This window comes from Anarrhichthys ocellatus, unplaced genomic scaffold (assembly GCF_004355925.1).
Source record: "Anarrhichthys ocellatus isolate YVR2014 unplaced genomic scaffold, GSC_Weel_1.0 scaffold1, whole genome shotgun sequence".
Classification (NCBI taxonomy): Eukaryota; Metazoa; Chordata; class Actinopteri; order Perciformes; family Anarhichadidae; genus Anarrhichthys; species Anarrhichthys ocellatus.
In genome coordinates this window covers 15,210,297-15,227,301 of record NW_022280031.1, presented here as the reverse complement: position 1 = coordinate 15,227,301, position 17,005 = coordinate 15,210,297, and the positions used below count along the sequence as shown (strand labels likewise).

Genomic DNA, 17,005 nt, shown 5'->3' with positions numbered 1-17,005 from the left:
CTGCGGATCTCGCTCATTATTCTCCCTCCCGTCAGGGGAAGATAGCGGGGGGAGGCTGACATTGTGCCTGCAAATAGTTTGGCTTTGATCAGCTCTGTTCATGAACAAAACAACAAAAAATACTAAGAGGTTTTTGCGTGTCTCGAGGAAAAGATGGTGTACAGTGGCAGAATAAATGGATTATGGGTGCTGATATTGGGGTCAGAGAGACTCCTCCACCCCCAAAACAGACCTCTAATAACAGCAAAAACATGGTTAATGGAAGAGGCCTGTCACTTCTTTTGTTCCGCTGTCTCCTCGGTCACAGTGGCGACGTGCCTGTCGGTTGTCCTCCGTCTGTCTCTCGGCAGTCTGTTCTTCTGCCCCCGAGGCTCCGTAGGGGAGAGTCGGCGTGCCGGGTTTAACACGACAAGTCATTCGACATGTTGCTGCCCTCAGACGGGCCGAGCACCGCGGCCCCCACGTGACAGCAGAGATAACGCAGATGATTTCTGACGCACTGTGGATGTACGCTCTGTTTTTAAGAGGTTCATGATGCCGATGCTGTCAAAGGAGTCGCGGAAGGAGTTTGTGATCGGCCGGGACTCTGTTTCTTTTTTTTGTTCTGGTTGTTTTTGAAGGTGGCCATGTTGCGAAACCTTTTTCCATGTTTATTTTTAGCTAATTACACCACAATGATTATTCTAGGACAGCACGCATTACAGAGCAGACACAACCAGTCCGGCCTTCGGACACACGATGTTTAATCATTACAGATGTGTCCTACTGGAAGGTGCATTCACAATGTACAACTAGCAGCTCTGGTTAATGATGGCCGACAGGGTCGTGCCTGCCTTCACCGTGCAGGTTACTGTGGAGCTCTTTACAGCTCTTTACAAACTGCGTTGAAGCGATGGGTCTCAGGAGGGTCTGGGAGGTCTTATTTCTCCCTACTGATGTAATACAGGCAGATCCTCTTGTTCGGTGAGCCTGGCACAGCGCCCACCTCTCTGCTCTCCCCCTTTATCTCTCTGAGGACTTAATAATCCGCCAACACTTGAAATCTTTCCAGTTCATTAAACACCTTAGCTCCAACTCCCATGTCGGAAGCGTGAAAAATATGCTTCTGCTCTGTTTTATAAAAGTCAACAGACTGCTCCTGAAGGCATTCTTATCAATCCTGGCAGGATTAAAAAAGCTTGCCTGGTTTTTTCTTTCTTTTTTGCTAACTTTAGCCGTGTGTTTGGGTGGAATGAATAAAGAGCTTTTGGTGTACATTATTTCCTCGAAAGGAATTGCACTGATCAATAGAGTTATGCTGGAGATCAAACGTTGTTCAGCTCGATTAAAGGCAGCCAACGTGGCGTTCTAGATAAGTGTCTTCCCTCTTTGTTATGATCATTAGAGGCCTGAGCTGCGGCGGGCTCAGCGCTCCCTTTTAAACTTGACCCTTCTCCTCGGTCCTCTCTTCAAAGCTAAAGGTAAGCACCATGTGGAGATGTAAGCTCAGCTGCTTTTGTCAGGGACTTTAAGGCAGAGGCCTTGGAAACTCTGTTTGACATTTCTAGGGCTCTTAATCTCCCCAGAAGCACTCTGTAATGGCTGTGGCGCCATGCTGCGGCTCTTACAAGACCTGGAGCTTAATTAGAGCCTCAGCGCAAGCCGGCGATGGGGACTCGGATCCACGGCAAACTGATCTGGACTATTGTCTTCTATAAGTCGGTTGCTTTCTAAGGCTTCTCCGTTTCTCACTGTCGATTCCCTCCCTCCGTTCCGTGCAGAGGACCAGCATCTTAAACCGAAAAACGGTTGATCTGCTGGGCAATAGAAGTTTACAAATGAGCCCGCTGGAACCAAGTGCCGTTGCCCAATTAGCTCTATTCCTGAGTGAAGATGTCACGCTCGGCTCAAGAAGCCAAGTTGTCACAGCGCCAGATGGTCTCAGTGTAACATCTCCCCTGGACCAGACCGACAGAGACATTAGATGGAACTATTAGTACAAGACAGCCCCGCCATCCCTCCAATCCTCTGCCCCTCCCCTGCCCCGCTGTCAGAGACCCCTGTCATCAAAAAAAAAAGGAACTTGCAAAGATGTAGCCTGTCCCCATTCACCCCCCCCCCCGGTAATGAGGCTTGACACAGACGGCGTACAGAGACCAGATCAGAGCGCGGCCACCGGAGCCTGACGCTGTGTGTTTTTTAATAACGGCCCAGATCGAGCCCCCGTTTGGCCGCCACATCTGTTAAACTCTGGAGCAGGTGGCCGGCGGCCACAGGGGAGCGCTCGCAGGAGCCCGTGTACTTACCGTCAGTCCACAGCAAATGACAGAGAGGGATCAAACCAAGCTGTAAGAAGGCATATTAAAACCAAACAGTGATTTACCCATTCCCACCACTAATAGATGCCATACATGTAGATGTGGTGGACAAAGTATAACAAATGGCTGAGGATCACTGGACGCATGGATGTCAGATATAATTCTCAAGTCCCATGCGGCAAACTAAAGCTCTTTATCCACAAACAAGCAAAAGTACAGAGATTATTACGTTTGCTTTGTATGGCAGAATTTGTCTCAATAAAAAGACAGCACAACTTACAATCAGATGTTACAAGAAAAGCATGAGGGCAGATGAGTTCAACGTGGAGAGAGTCTGTTTTTGTGTCCTGTTGTGAAGCGCTCTTAATTTTCTATTTGAACGAGCTTTTGTTTTTCAAGAGCAGCGGTGCATAAACATGATTATCACCGTGGGGACGTAATTAAGAGTTTGCTGATTATAATATTAGCATTAACACGCAACTTGTTAGTGCTTTATTTGTGTGTTGTATAGTCCCATAATGAGGCCAGGCTTACGGAATATGTTGCCTACGAGCAGTCACTTCTGACTGGTTCAGGATGATTATGAAGGCCTGCAGATGCACGGATACTGATATCGGTCACAATCCATGTAATTCAATTCTATGTTTTTATAGTTTTGACCAATGTGTTGCTGCATTAAAAGGGTTCTCAACAGTGTGATGACCAGGAGTCTGGCTTTACGTGTCAGTAGACTCCTGACACCTGCATGGAAGGAGCTGTGATCCCTTTGTGGAGATTGGACATCCAGAAGACTTTGTTTTGTTGTTGTTTTGTGTGTTCATGTCTGCTCCCCTTCTTCCAGAGAAGTATATCTCTGTTGCAGCTCTGTTCGATCGCTGTTGGAACAAACGTGCCTTTGCTGACTTGAGCAAACAGAGCTGGCACAGAGCTCAGTGTGATTCTTCACAGGGTGTATATATGCAGGCAGCCTGGGGTAGTGCGGTGAGAATAACGGCTAATGAAGCGCGACACAACCCGGGGTTCTGCTGATACCTCATGAACTCCAGCCTTAATTAAACTGCATACGGCTGTTCGTGTGTCCGTGCTGAGGGGCAGAGAGTGATGTCTTCCAGCTGCACTCTCCCCTTCTGGTAGCCTTGAGATGCCACGAGTTGGCAGCCTTTAGAGGAGGGCAATTATACCGATGACTCAGACGAATGATGCCAGTTGTCAGCATTGTTTTTATTTCCACTCGAGTATTCTTCGTTAAAAAGAGTATTGGCTGCTTTTAATTCAACGTTCCTGCAGATTGATTGTGAGTCACTGAATGATTGCAGGGTTACTGCTGCTGTGCTCCACTCATTAAAATCCCTCTGAGAGAGAAAATCATCCTTTTTGAGATTTGACTTCTTTTCAGAGCTTATTCAAAAACCCAACGGGTGGAACAGGTGATTGTTAAAGGGCTTAAAAGTCAAAGAAAATGTATTCCAAGTCAAGTGAAGTTCAGCAGACTCACTTCACACCTTCACTTAGGCTTCAATTAGACGAGAGAGAGAGAGAGGGAGAGGAAGCAGTGAGCACACTGGAAGTGATTTGGGTTCTTAATTGATCAGCTGTGGATAACACAATGCCCCGTGCTTTAATCAGATTAGCAATAAACAGTGGTGTCTCTTTCAGTCAGCATTACGTTTTTTTTGGCTGTTTGTTCTGTAATCCTCGGTAAACTCGCACACTGTGGCAAACAAAGGCTGCTGTGTTTTCATGCCTCACACCTCGGAGAGTTTTTCTGTCCACTCGGTTTAAAAAATACAACATGTTGCAGATTGCAAGACACACACACACACACACACACGCTGAGAAATCACTGGCTGGTCCTCCAATCTTCTGTGAAATAAAAGAGGGATTAACTGTGTTTTTCAGGCAGAATGACCCACATTCAGACTGCCACTCAAATGATATATAGCCCCCCCCTTCAAAAATAAGCCTTCAAGTCTTCACGCTCTCTACCACGTCAGCGCTCCTCTCCGTTCCGAAATACAGACTTTGAAGAATCCGTCTGAGGAGTGTATCCGAGCAGAAAGCGGAGGCGAGCGCCCCGGCTCTGGAGGCTCTGTAAGATGCTCGTCTATACAGTGAAGTTCCCAGGGTTTCCCTCGGCCCGGCTCTCACAGGTCCGCCGTTCGCCTGGCAGAGATTCCACTCTGCTCACCTCGCTGCGTTTCCCCGAGGAACAGAAACACTGGCTCTTTAATGAGGTTCCTCTCTTCATTATTGAAGGATTAGCGGAGATTGAATGGCCGTATCAAAAGACTGTTACACAACACGCTCAGGGAATTGATTAAATATCCTGCAACGGTTTTTCTATTTAGTAATAAGAACATGGAGGGAGGCAATTGTTTTTTTTACTTTTTTTGCAAACTGACACCTTTTTAATGTATGTAAATATACATCTATTTTTTATTTATATCCCTGTATAAATGGCTGTACTCTTAACCCAATCATACAGTTTAGCAACCGTAAGGGACAGCAGGCCTGTCAAGCCACTCGTCTTTACCAGTGGCGGACCGCGGCACCGCAACCACAAAAATGACATTGCATGTTAGCATGTCTGGCTAACTCGCTCACTACTAACCTACCATTCCCTCCAAGGCCAATGAGCATTTCATACTACATTATTTTGATGGTTTACAGGTTACATTGAAAAAAGAGCCCAGTTGACATTATCGCCACTGTGTGGAAGCTGCTCCTAGATGCTACATCAGAATGTAGAGCTCACATTAACCCGCTGTTCTTTGGAGGTTTCTCCTGTAACGGGTAAATCTAACATCTGTATTGCTTGTTAAGCTAAGCAGCCAAACAGGGTTGTGTTAGAATGAAATAACAATCCCATCTTATCATACTTATTATCCAAAGGCTAACAACAACTATAATTCTATTAATCTATTTCAATAGCTTCTAAACTGATCCCCATGTAGTGTTTATCCTAATTTTGGCCTATAGGCGTTAAGATGTTATTTAAGAAAAGTCAGCTGGAAGTATTAAAAAGTCAATGGTGGACGGCGTTTTCAACCTACTCGCCAAGCTAACATTGAAAGAACGGAAACCTATACAGAAAGCTTGACAAGCACAGCAACAGTAACTGTGTGGGGGGGGGGGGGGGGGGGGCTTGGCATTCGGTCAATTCAAATTTATTTTAACTCTGATTGATTCCCGTGTTTATTACTTTTTTGATATCAGGCTCCTCATGAATATCAGGCTTGATTTTCAATGAAACTACCTGATTAAATAAAGAACAAACGAAAAAGCTGAGGCAGCCTCAGCCCATCGACCATATTACAAAGACAATAATGAAAGAGACGGCGCTCGCGGCCTGGCAGATAAGCATCTTTGGCAGCAGGTTAGCAATCGCTGATTACACACACACACACACACACACACACACACACACACACACAGATTCCCACATCAGCATCTCAACCCCAGCTTGATGTGCGTTCCATGGAAGATATGGCTCACCCCTGCTGCCCCTAATTATTCCCCAGCGAGCTGAAGACTGGCATAGATATCTCATGAAAACCAAAATCAAATCAAAACCAAATTATTATTTTTTTGCTCTTAAAAACGTCCGAAACCAGATCTTGTGCAGGGACACGGGTCCAGCGATTTCCACTTTTGCAGTAGAGGTCAGATGTTATATTTTAATGAAAGAAAAATAGTCCGTGAGTAACAAAGCCCCAGCTGTGTAAATTCCTCACCGAACAGCGACACAGCAGACGTGTGATTTAGACCTAATCAGTATTCCTTTAAGTAGGGCCTGGCTGCCCTCTCGTCATTAAAATGGATGTAGCGGAGACCCCTCCTTGGAGGATGCACCGGAGTCATCTCTGCGCGTCAGCCGTCGCTGTGTCAACGTGAACGCCGGCTCAAGTGATTGGTATTCGCAAAAGGTAAATCTGACCTTAAGAGGACAGTTAAGGAGGCACTCGGAGTCCGGTTTCTCCGGCTCATTACTGCGTCAGCTCGAAGGTCGGTGCTCTTCACGGCGTTAAGGCGCAGTTAACGCGGCATGGCTGGAGCTCAGTGGCGGTGAAGCGTTGTGTATTGTGTCAGGGGAGCGTTGTGTGTTTTTTCCCAGTGTGCCGCAAAGGGCCGCTCCATGTCAGAGGTGAGCGCAGTGAATGGAGTTCGTGGGGGACCCCCCCCCCCCCCCCCCCGCAACATTTAGAGCACTGAGGCAGAATGCTCTGGGCTCAACAAGACGGGGGGGCTAAAGGCTTTGTCTCTGGTTCACTGCCTCCAAGTAGCCCCCGGGATTCCTGGCAACCAGGTTTGATTGTTGGAGCCTGCATGCAGAGAGGAGAAGGCACAAAGGCGCTTGTATTCCTCAGCTGATGTACAACATCACGGCTCGCTGTGGGAAACAAAGATGGTTGAGGATGTGAGGTCCCGTGTGATTTAAGGAAGGCTTATTACCGATACCAGCAGCAACAGCACAGAGGAATTTAGACGTCTTCTTTTATGGTGTGGTGTTACTGGGTTGGTTTTAAGCCAAGGCCGGTTTGCTGTATGGAGAGAGCGGTGTTAAATCTCAAGGTTGCTTTGTTTTTTGTTTCCTACATTAGCATTCTGTGATATGATAACACGCTTTTCTCAATGCCGATTTATTCAGAGCAAACTGCGAACAGATGAGCTGTTAAGGTTTGATGTAGAAGAAGTAGAAGTTTAAATCCGCTGAGATGATCCAATTATCCTGCAGACCCAGGATTAGCATTAATCTGCTCTGGTTATTAGTGGGCACATAGCCTCCTCTGATTTTTGCATTAAGTTCCCTCCTTTTCCTGCCTTCTTCGTCCTTCCTCCAAGCGCGCACACACACACACACACACACATACGAGCCCAGTGCCTTTGGTTTCTGTACGTACTCTTATATAGAAACATGTCCTCAGCTTTTACATTGTGTGGGTCAAAGGCAGGTTGTGTGTGTATACACAGCCTTCATTCCCTGGAGGAGGTGTAATATTAATGCTGATTAAAGCGCAGCACCACAGTAAAGTCTGCAAAGTGTGCCGTGAATGCGAATGAGACACTCACGGCCTGAAGGCAGGCGCGCCAACCAGCCACGCGTTTATCAGAAAATGAATCCTCAAACACGGACTCGCGTGTATGTTAGATTGTCGGGAGGAGTGAAAAGGAACGCTAGGGATTTATTTACCTGCGACTCCAAATGCTAGAAAGTAACTAGATTCTAAGGACACTCTTGGGTGTGTGCGTGTCTGCATCGGAGGGAGAGGCAGGAGGAAGGGAGCGTCGAGTCTGTGAAACGAGAGGATCCCCGGGCCTGAGATCCTATCAAAGCTTTCCACGCATCCAGGAATCGCAAACTGACAAAGTCCGCATGATGTGGTGATTGAAAGTGGAACAGCGGCTCCGGGTGACCTAGGATGCAATACGCATGCAGGGGGGGGGGGGTCTTCAACACTTACGCTCACTGGGTTAATGCTTGTTTGGGGTGTTTTTTTTACGTCTCCCACAGTAGATGCTTTGGTGAACTGACGGTGGCATTTGGGCCGAAACAAAATATAATCCGTGCGCTCCGCCTGACCTTTGGGAATAAGCGTAGATCTGTGTGTAGATTTCGTCTCATTGGATCCGGTGACACATTCCATTGAGAACTTTAAAGGGTCTGCGCTCATCTTCCATCAGCACACGGAGGCCTTAAAGTGGCTCAAGCAAACCTAATTGGCCTGTCGTCTGCGACGTGACGCAGCCTTTTGCTCGAATCATTCTCAGGTTAACGCGCCGCACCCACTCCACTGCCTCCGACGGCAGGTCGCATTTATCTTATTACTCTGTTAAATTACTCTGCTAAATGAGGGCCCCGCCGCGCAGCCTCGGCTAATGACTTTGATGAATTAAGGAGAGACTCATCCTAATTAAGGTCTCACTCTGCTCGGGTCCGACTGTGACCCTGTAAAACAAGCTGAGGCAGTAATGAGTCGTTTCTCCTACAGAATATCGCTGTTGAGTTTGTGTGGGCGCAGTGCTTCACGTGAGGCCTTAATCATCTTAATCATGATTAAATCAGTGAGGAGTACTGAACGTCATCTTCAGTCTAAGAGACCACAACAGCAAATGGAATAACAGCTGACGTGTTTTGCATCCTTCTATCTAGTTTCTTCATTTAAAAAAAACAGAATTCTTAACAAAAATTGATGATTCGTCCTCTCTTCGTCTTCTTCCAGGTCAATGGCAAGGACCTCTCCAAGACCACCCACGACCAGGCGGTGGAGGCCTTCCGCACGGCCAAGGAGCCCATCGTGGTCCAGGTTCTGCGCCGAGCCCCGCATCCCAAAGAAGCGGTCGGCCCGGCTGGTGACGCCCAGGTCTCGGACATCAGCACCCAGACGGACATCACCCTCCAGCACATCATGGCCCTTACAAAGCTCTCCCCCTCTTCACCCCCCATGACGGAGCTGGAGGAGTATCTGCTCCCAGAGGAGTAAGTGCCAGCTCGGTTCATGAAGACCTAGAGAAAGCCCTGCTAGAATGAGAAGATGGCTTAGAAATTGAATGACATATTTATTTATTGTCCGCATAATGCATACAATGACCACGTGGTTACATACATGCATTCCTGTCCTACAGTACATAGCCAAAATGGCTCCTCAGTGGCCTTAATCTGACACACCTGGGTTGCTGGACTCTCAGAACCCATTGGCAATCAGTCTGACAACGATTTAGACTCTGAGGGAAACTACGGTCATTGTTTACAGGCCGATTAGCAACTTGAGACTCGAGACTGGATTTGGCATTGAGAGAAAACGTCTACTACCGGATTATTTAGGATTATAAGTAGCCACTTTTTTAGCAGGGTTTTTTTTTTACTAGTGAAAAGCTACATCGTCTTCAAACCGTAGGCGATGCGATCAGAGATCGCAGTTAGGCTTCTTTTCATCTCCACACGCAACCAATGCCTGCAAATGTGATTGGTCGATACTGCTCGGACTACAGACGGAAATCAGAACACCAAACGCCTCCAATACCTAAATTCTTGCCGACATTCTGCACTCGTATACAGATCAGACCAGGGATGAATGAAGCATAAGGCTGCTTTCAGATGGACAACAGCGATGCGTGAAAAAAGAAAAAAAAAACATTACATCTATTATGCAAAACCAGCACCTCTGGACCATACATACGTCATCATCTTATCGGTACCTGAAGCAATACGCCTCGACAAACTCCAACCTAATCTGGGCCGTGTGTGGTCCCCCAGTGCCAGGATACAGCCGAGTGTGCGGACACTTGACCGGCAACCTGCTCGGTAGAAAATCGTTTTTTATAAAGCATCCAGCAAAACACGCTTCCGGAAAAAGCCCACTTTGCATTTTGAAGATACAGGAATTCTTTGGATTCAGAACACTCGGCAGTGTTAAAAAGGTCACCTCACTCTCAGAGACACAGCCAGACCTTTCACTTTAACAGTCAATTAAGAGAGCGACACCTTATCTTCTTCTCCAGACCACACAGCTGTGAACACCCAGGACGCGTCGGACGTTTGAAAGGAAAACGTCCCCGTGACTTACGGGAGATGACAGCTCCTCCGCGGCACACAGCCGCATTTAAATGACGGTTTAGTTCATGCATATTTGCATATTCACAAATTGCATCTATTGTTTGTGTGTGTGTGTGTGTGTGTGTGTGTTAGCCCCCGGAGCTCAGAGACTTTGGCTGCATTTCAAACCCCGTGGCAGCAGCAGTTGCCCTTTAATGAATAATTGTGATTCCTTTAATTGATTTCTGAGACAAATTAATAACACGGTATGTTAATTTGTGATTAGCCTCCGGGTCTAGCTTCAATATATCTGATTCAAGAGTGATTTCTAACTTCCTCTCTCCTTCTCATTCATTTTTTCACAATCTGGGGCAAAGTTAAATCCAGATTGTCAAATGTGTTAGAAAAGGATATTTATTTTTTTTTAAATGTGTTTTTATTAAATGAGCATTTACTCTTTCCCAGTTAATCTTACTTTCTTTTTCTTTTCTCAGGCATCCTCCACATGGATACTTTGACCCCAACGACTTCCTGGTGGCCATGCAGCAGGACATAGAGCGCGAGGAGCTGGAATATGAGGTAAACACCAACTCCACCCTCTCTCCATCTCCGCTCTCGTCTCAATGAAGATCTACATTCGGACGGCCGTGCATCATTTGCTACATAAGCAGACCCGAGGTCGCCTCCGTGTCTCCAGTCCAATGGCCAATAGCGACCACAAGTACTGATACATCCCAGTTATTGATGGGGCACTCTCCCTCTATACAGACACCGAGATGTCCTCCAGACAAGGGATCGAGTTGCTGGTCTGTTCCAACAGATGCACAGCGGTGATATCATTACTTATTAGTGACGGGGCCTAATACGTCTTCCTCGGCTGGAGGATAATTAGATGGCACAGATAATGGGTCTGCGGGGATGAATCTGATGATGCACGCTAACAATGCCCGAATGAGGCCACGATCAAGCCTCCGCTGTGCTCCTTCAGTGACCTCTGCCGACCCCGACATCCCCCCCCCCCATTAGAAACCCCAGCCACCCACTGCTTGGTATTAATAGTATTCACGGAGGAGCTCGGAGGCTGAGACCAGGAAGGTGAAGTCCTAAAGGCAGATGTGTAGAAGACCAACACTGAGTAACCCCGGCGTCCTCACAGACTGACCCCACTCGAGATCAGTTTCCTTTCATGCTTTGTCACTTTGTATACATCATAATGTTTCTATTTCGCACAAAAATAGATTAGAAATAACGGAATGCATAGTGACTACCAGTAAGTTAGTCTTTTTTAGCCTAACTCAGTGATGTATTTGTCTTTTCAGCAGGTTAAAAGAATAGATTGACGCTCTGGGAATTAGGTTTATTTGCATTCTTGTCTGGCAGCTTGTCAAAGCCGTAAAGTTGTCCGGCAACCAGCCAAGACTCCGGGAACCAACTGTTCCTAAGTTGAAACTTAGCCTGGTCTTAGCCTAACTCCAACCAGAGCAACATTTAGAAAAATGCAAAAAAAAACAATGGGCAAGGGTATGAGTAGGGGGGAGGGGAGGGTTTGCTCAGTGGGCATTAGCATTCCTCGATCAATATACACAACATATATCAAACAAAGGGTTCTCGACGATATGCGAATAATATGGTCACTATAAACTTTACACTCACTAGACTGCCTGATCGGATATAACTCCCGATAGCAATATTACAGTACCGTATTAAATTGACACCGTGGTCGATAAAAATGCCCAAAAGTACAACGAGGTCATATAAAATTTACTGAGTGCCATAAATATACAATGTGGGGTTATAAAAATGTGATAGAGACACTGTGGCATGGTTTTCTACCATGTGACCCCAGAGCTTCTCCGTAAAAACGAGTTCTTACACGTTACTACATTTCTCATCTAACTCTTGGCGGGGGGGAGCAGTAAAAGTATTTGCCAAAATGTCAAACTATTCCTGTAAGATAGTCTTCAGCATTCAGACGAGACTCTGTTTTTTGGGGCGGATTAACCCTGTCAGAGCCCGTCCTCTGCCCTCGAGGAACAGCGGCGCTCGAATCTTTATCTGTACCTGTGAGATTACGGCCGTTGACAAGTGAGAAACGGCGCTCCGCCCATCTGCGGTCCACTGCATCGTCTCTCATCCTGTCGGCAGGCCCTCTAAGGAAGCCAATGGCTTCCCGGCGTCCAGCTGAGAGATTCATTACAGTGATTGATGGATCGGTGTTACTCCAAGAACCCATTTCGCAGTCGGTGTATTTAGTCCGTCCAGACAAACATGAGAAAATATATACAACCATTTTATACTCGATCTTTAAAAAAAAAAAAAAAAAAAAAGCTAATAGTTTCAAATGGACGTGATATTATTTTGTGTGTGTGTCTTACCAGGAAGTGGATTTATACCGAGCCAACATCCAAGACAAGCTCGGCCTGACGATCTGTTACAGGACTGACGATGAGGACGAGGCTGGGATCTACATTAGTGAGGTATGTGGTGCAGCGTAGCTCTCAGATCAACTTCACTGAGTAAGTAGTGACCGCTGGGACGGTCAGCAGTGACCATGTTTTCTTTAAGTCAGAAGTGGAAGACACAGAAGTCCTGAGTGGACCGAGTTAGTCAGTAATCATTTATTCTCTGTTCTTTAGATTGATCCAAACAGCATTGCTGCAAAGGACGGCAGAATTAGAGAAGGGGACAAAATCATTCAGGTAAGATCACCGAAATCTCAGCAGTTGTACTTTCTCTTTCTTCAATATTCAGTTCATGCATATTTCTAGGACTCCATTGCTTTCTTGTAAATTAATCAAAAATATAAAAAAACAATATTTCATCTATGTTAGGTTCTTTAAGGAGTGGTGTCGAGCGGTAAAATTAACATAAATGTACAAACTCGTTTTTATTTTGAAAAGATCGGGTGTTGAAATTGTCCCTTCTGTCCCCCAAGATCAATGGTATTGAGATCCAGAACCGGGAGGATGCTGTAGCGCTGCTGACCAGTGAGGGGAACCAGAATGTGTCTCTGCTGGTGGCCAGACCAGAGATCCAGGTACTAGGAATGTCATTAGTGGTGTGAACCCAGTAAAGGTTCATTACAAGGTCTTTCATGCAAACAAATGAGAGTAAGACTTTCAATAGCAGAGTTTCATATTTTTCTGTGAAGGTGAAACATTTGCATCTAATGAGGCCTCTCTTCTTTTTCCCCAACATGCGTCTCAGCTGGACGAGGGCTGGATGGATGATGACAGGAACGACTTCCTGGATGACCTCCACATGGACATGCTGGAGCAGCAGCACCATCAGGCCATGCAGTTCACCGCCAGCATGCTGCAGCAGGTACACACACACACACACACATGCACAGCGTGTAAAGGCAAACTAGCACCACCAATCTGCACCAACACATATGTTCATCTATAGATTATTTTGGCCGAGCCAATCCTGCAGAGAGACAGCTGCTGCTGTCAACATTTCTTTTAGCAACGCTTTTTCATATGGAAAAGCACATGCTCGTTGAAAAAAAGTATTCAAAGCCTTTGTTGAAGATTGTGATTTAATACTGAAGGGTTCTCTGAGTGTAAATAAAGTAGCACTTTTAGTGGCAGTGGTAACAATCATACAACTCAGTTCTCACTGTTTCTGAGTCATTTTGTCGTCTATTTGTTTCCCAGAAGAAGCACGAGGAGGACGGGGGCACCACGGACACGGCCACCCTGCTGTCCAACCACCACGAGAAGGACAGCGGCGTTGGTCGCACGGACGAGAGCACGCGGAACGACGAGAGCTCGGAGCAGGAGAACCTCGGCGACGACCAGACCACGGCCTCCAACACGCTGGGCAGCTGCAGAAAGCTCGCCTACAGCCAGGACACCCTCGGCAGCAGCGACCTGCCCTTCAGCAGCGAGTCCTTCATCTCCGCGGACTACGCCGACGCCGACTTCCTAGGCATCCCGGCTGACGAGTGCGAGCGCTTCAGGGAACTCCTGGAGCTGAAGTGCCAGATGAGGAACAGCGGGGCCCAGGGTCTTTACTACCAGGGCGTAGCAGGTCAGGACCAAGAGGGTGTGGACAAGGAGCTGGAGATGCTCAACGAGGAGCTGCGCACCATCGAGCTGGAGTGCTTGAATATCGTGCGCGCTCACAAGATGCAGCAGCTGAGGGAGCAGTGCCGCGAGTCCTGGATGCTCCACAACAGCGGCTTCCGTAACTACAACACCAGCATCGACGCGGGCCACCACGAGCTCTCAGACATCACAGAGCTGCCGGAGAAATCGGACAAAGACAGCTCCAGCGCGTACAACACTGGCGAGAGCTGCCGCAGCACCCCTCTCACGTTGGAGCTGTCTCCAGACAACTCGCTCCGACGAGAGGCAGAGAATCAGGGTCCGGCTGGACCGTCGGGCTCCACCAGCTCTAACGGCAATGACCCCAAACCTCTCATGTCCCCCGTCCAAGAAGCCAGCGGCCCCAGCCGGAGCAGAGGCTCCACCAAGGATCCAGATGGATCCCCGCCGGCAGAGAGCAAGGAGCGGAAGCAACATTCGCCGTACAAGCATGCCCACATCCCTGCCCATGCCCAGCACTACCAGAGCTACATGCAGCTGATCCAGCAGAAATCCGCCGTTGAGTACGCCCAGAGCCAGATGAGCCTGGTCAGCATGTGCCGGGACCCCATCGGCCCCGGCGACCTGGACCCCAAGATGGAGTGGAAGGTGAAGATCCGCAGCGACGGCACGCGCTACATCACCAAGCGGCCTGTGCGGGACAAGCTGCTGAGGGAGCGCGCCCTGCGCATCCACGCGGAGCGCAGCGGCATGACCACGGACGACGACGCCATCAGCGAGCTGAAGATGGGCCGCTACTGGAGCAAGGAGGAGAGGAAGCAGCACGCAGTCCGCTCCAAAGAGCAGAGGCAGCGCCGCGAGTTCATGAAGCAGAGCCGAGCGGACTGCCTGAAGGAGCAGTCGGGCCCAGACGACAGGAGGGAACCCAACATCATCGAACTCAGCCACAAAAAGATGATGAAAAAGAGAAATAAGAAAATATTTGACAACTGGATGACCATCCAGGAACTGCTGACCCACGGTGCCAAGTCACCAGATGGCACAAGGGTTTACAACTCACTCCTGTCTGTGACCACAGTGTAAGTCTGGTTCCGAGTTCAGGTGGCGGGCCAGCCAGAGGAGGACGGACCGGAGGGTAACGGACTGTACATAGGACACTACCAGGTGGGGTAGAGATTCCTGCCTCGTTCAATGTGGCAACATTTTGTAAATAGGAAATAAGGAGAGCCTTTCTTGGACGAACGTTGTCCACCACTGCAGTGAAGAGAAGGTCTTTATGACGATGGTTGGACTCGACATGAATGGGACATGGCTTTGAGGATGCTTTTGGAAGCTTTTTTTGTTTTTTTTCAAATTCTTCAATAACATTTTCTACCTTTTTGTGCTCTTTTGAATATTTTTTGGAAGGTTTTTTGAAGGTGTATAAAGACCGCGTGCCATAAGTAAACAGCCAGCATTTACACTATTTTACATTATTTTGTTCGTACTATATATCTCTTATCAGTATTTTACTGTTATGCATACTTAATGCTTTTATGGAAACAATGCTATTTTCCTGCAAGGTAGAACACATAATCCTTTTCAAAAGGACTTTTGTAAATTAAAAAAAATTCAATTTTTGTAACAAATCCACTTTTTTAGTGTTAATTTCTCTCTAATGGTGCTGATTTCCCAAAGTTAATACCACCCGCGATGTACCATCCGTTACATAATGTAGAGGACGTCATAACGTGATGTCATTGTGCATGTACCTATCTTTAGACAAAGATGTTTCCTCGCATTGGAACTTAAATGTCTGTGTTTGTTAAGACACACGTCGTAGTCGCTTTTGCTTTCTTAGGGTTTCATGCATCGGACGGAATAACAGCTTAACAAATCCTTAGTTAGCCTCACAATTTGATGTCTTGTAAAATGAGAGAAATAATAAATTATTGTTTTATATATGATGAGCTTTCAAATGTTGGTGGAATTTGTCATTTGTGCGAGTCGTCGGGTCGCCAGAGATGTGACCACACGAGGGAAAGAAGAATCCGTGTGAAGTTCCAATCCCCAGTATGTATGAATGGGTGAGGGTGGCTACAGTAAGACACAACTCAATCCAGCTGTATAGAGTGTGGAGGGTCCAACAATCCAGCGGGTGGTCCATGTGACAGAATACCCACAAAGGTATCCCTCGGGTTTGAAAAGAAATGTTTCAATCCCACTTTGCTTCTGGTACTTATTCAGCATTACTGTTGTAGAGTTTAACGCTGGGTAATAAAAGCCCCCATTGCTCTCTTGTTTAATACATCTTTAAATACAGCATGCGCATTCTCAATGGACTAACACAATCAGACGCTCTGCTCATGTAAATTTGCCAACTTGTCGTAATGACTGCAGGAATCCTGAGGCAAAGAAAAGTCTATTGTCTGTGTTTCATGTCGGACCCCCAACTAATACAGCAGCAGCATGTCCGACTGGCATTGACATGAAACGATCCAATCAGCACAGACCCCTGCTGTCCAGATCTGATGGTTGAAGGCTAACAACGTTTGTTTTTTCTTGTCATCGCGACCATCTTTCCCTCGCATTGGTTTAGCAGTGGTGGCTGCCCTCCATCCGCTCCTATTGGTCCATCAGTTCTTAAGGAGCACGTTGTTTTATCTTGGGACCAAGTTGTCCAGGACGCTGGCATGAGGCTCCATCACATGGCGATGTCTCCCTGCCGGGCTGATGGTTTATTTATCTGACTCAAGACTCCCCCCCCCCCCCATCTGTTAGAGGGACCTGGTACAGTCCCATATGATCCTGCAATTAGCATCTCAGTGCCTCATCACTGAGGACAAAGGCAGCTCAGACTCCGCTGATACACTAAGTATACTTTTGTCATCTCACCTCCATCAAACGCACCTTTTGTGGGGTTTCCTTTATGTGGCAACAACAGTTGGGTCAACATTAATATGCGTTCAGTGTGTTTATTCATACTCAAGTGCATCAATACTTTGAGCTGTATCTTTTTGAAAGAAGAAAGTTTTTACACTCTCTGATCATAATCTCTAACTATATCCCTAATAACCAATCCCTCAATCTCCAAAAACTGTCCGTCCCACAGTACACTTCCCATGAAAGCGTCATTCATGAGA

The 17,005-nt window shown here is 47.1% G+C and overlaps 1 protein-coding gene across 4 annotated transcripts in view; it reads left to right on the top strand.

Annotated features, from left to right (window-relative positions):
- Positions 1 to 15,839, top strand: part of pdzrn3b (PDZ domain containing RING finger 3b) — an 88,371-nt gene extending 72,532 nt beyond the window's left edge. For all 4 annotated transcript variants that reach the window (XM_031853948.1, XM_031853940.1, XM_031853932.1 and 1 more), the window contains 7 exons: positions 8,519 to 8,775; positions 10,326 to 10,410; positions 12,210 to 12,308; positions 12,468 to 12,530; positions 12,767 to 12,868; positions 13,039 to 13,155; positions 13,491 to 15,839. In XM_031853948.1, coding sequence (XP_031709808.1) covers positions 8,519 to 8,775; positions 10,326 to 10,410; positions 12,210 to 12,308; positions 12,468 to 12,530; positions 12,767 to 12,868; positions 13,039 to 13,155; positions 13,491 to 14,966 — 2,199 coding nt within the window. In that variant the 3' untranslated portion in view covers positions 14,967 to 15,839. The remainder of the gene's footprint in view (positions 1 to 8,518; positions 8,776 to 10,325; positions 10,411 to 12,209; positions 12,309 to 12,467; positions 12,531 to 12,766; positions 12,869 to 13,038; positions 13,156 to 13,490) is intronic.
- Positions 15,840 to 17,005: the final 1,166 nt, after the last annotated feature.